The 1732-nt window shown below is 34.6% G+C and overlaps 1 protein-coding gene across 1 annotated transcript; it reads left to right on the top strand.

Annotated features, from left to right (window-relative positions):
* Positions 1-500: 500 nt before the first annotated feature.
* On the top strand, positions 501-1411 carry LOC112095282 (protein DETOXIFICATION 16). The gene is made up of 4 exons (XM_024176971.1): positions 501-733; positions 909-1027; positions 1123-1209; positions 1299-1411. Exons 1-4 carry the CDS (start codon positions 568-570, stop codon positions 1356-1358), a joined length of 432 nt encoding a protein of 143 aa, XP_024032739.1. The 5' UTR covers positions 501-567; the 3' UTR covers positions 1359-1411.
* Positions 1412-1732: the final 321 nt, after the last annotated feature.

Genomic DNA, 1732 nt, shown 5'->3' with positions numbered 1-1732 from the left:
TTATTATTATTATTATTATTATTATTATTATTATTATTATTATTTTTGCGCATATCTAAAGGTTTTATTTTGATACCATTGATAAGGGTTTAGAGACAGAAGTTTTAAATGGATCATCTTAACTTAGGCTCCGTAGGTATGAGGGTTAAAACTAGAGTAATTCTGATTTTAATTTTGGAATTGGAACCATGATTTATGGTTTTGACTCCAATCATGATTTTGAAACCAGAATCATAATCAGGGATTTGAACCACCCAAAACCAAGGGGGAGATAGTTTTAAAACTATGAGTGGTTTTGGTTTAAAACATCACATCAGAGTTTAAACCTTAAATCAAAACCATTCAAACCAAACACTGGTTTTCAAACCTTGAACCGAAACTATTTTTTACTTTTTGCAAACAAATAAAGGTTTGAACTAGAATCATGATTCTGGGTCTAGAACTCTCGAACCAAATGCTATCTTACTGTTTTTCCTTTTGTTTATGATTAACAGCACTCGGGTCTCGAATGAATTAGGAGCAGGTCACCCAGGAGCCGCTCGTTTGGCAGTGTGGGTTGCGGTAGTCATGACTGTCACAGAGGCATTATTGGTGGGATTAGTTCTTATACTGATACGTAATATCTGGGGTTATGCTTATAGCAATGAAATAGAAGTGGTCAAATACGTTGCGAAGATGATGCCTATACTTGCAGGATCCCACTTTCTAGAGGGATTGCAGTGTGTTCTTTCAGGTTTTTATTCCTTCTGCTTACTTCTTATGACAAAAATCACCTTAAGACATTTTGTTTTAGGCTCTTGAAGATGAGGAAAATTAGAGGAAGATGAACAATTTGTAATGGTGTGAACAAAAAATTTACCAATTATATGCACAATTATATGATGTTGGTACCTCCTTGCGTACATCAGGAAATGCTAGAGGATGTGGGTGGCAGAAGATCGGAGCATATGTGAATCTTGGATCATACTATATAGTGGGAATTCCATCAGCTATTTTATTGGCTTTTGTCTTCCACATTGGTGGAAAGGTTCTCTCTTCGTATGCCTCTTATCATGTTATACACTTGAATTTCGATATCAAGACTTTTTCTGGAACATTTTCTTCTTTTTATTTCCTTAATAGGGTCTCTGGTTGGGGATAATATGCGCGCTCGTCGTGCAGTCTTTGTTCCTTCTTGTGATCAGCATAAACACCAACTGGGAGGAACAAGTAATATCTATGTCGCTTTCACTACTTTGAAGCTATTTGTTTCTTCAAAATCTAACTCAATCAATCATTTTTTTCTTCTTGTATTTTAGGCCAACAAGGCTAAAGAGAGAGTTTACAAGTCTGTAGCTCCCGTAGAAGCGGTCTCTTGAAGATTAAACGCGACCGAAATAGAGAAACTTCATTGCCTAATTGAGGGAGGAAGGCAGGCTTGGATAATCATGAAGCTTAAAAAAGTGGATTTACAAGGAATTTTGGTATCCTTGTATGGGAAATGATTATTATTCATTGCGGCAGATGAATAAAGGCGCAATCTAAGATGCGACTTGTATGCTCTGAAGTTATTTGTACTTTTCCATATATTAACAGTGAAATATACATTTATTTTAAATAAAGTCTGTCTTGGTATTCAAGGCATTATTGTTGGTTCGTGAAAATTGCAATTTTAAGTAAGCTTTTCTTTTTCATCTCATATGAACTAGTAAAATGATGGGTTTTTTTTTTTTTTTTTTTTTTTTTTTTTTTA

The sequence above is a fragment of the Morus notabilis genome, unplaced genomic scaffold (assembly GCF_000414095.1).
Source record: "Morus notabilis unplaced genomic scaffold, ASM41409v2 C11435229, whole genome shotgun sequence".
Lineage (NCBI taxonomy): Eukaryota > Viridiplantae > Streptophyta > Magnoliopsida > Rosales > Moraceae > Morus > Morus notabilis.
Note: the sequence above shows the minus strand (reverse complement) of the source record. Positions and strands in the feature narration are given on the sequence as shown.

Coding starts and splice junctions, on each gene's coding strand:
- LOC112095282 (XM_024176971.1), top strand. CDS start 568: ATGACTGTCACAGAGGCATTATTGGTGGGATTAGTTCTTATACTGATA. Junction 734..908: donor ATTGCAGTGTGTTCTTTCAG/GTTTTTATTCCT, acceptor TGCGTACATCAG/GAAATGCTAGAGGATGTGGG. Junction 1,210..1,298: donor ACACCAACTGGGAGGAACAA/GTAATATCTATG, acceptor CTTGTATTTTAG/GCCAACAAGGCTAAAGAGAG.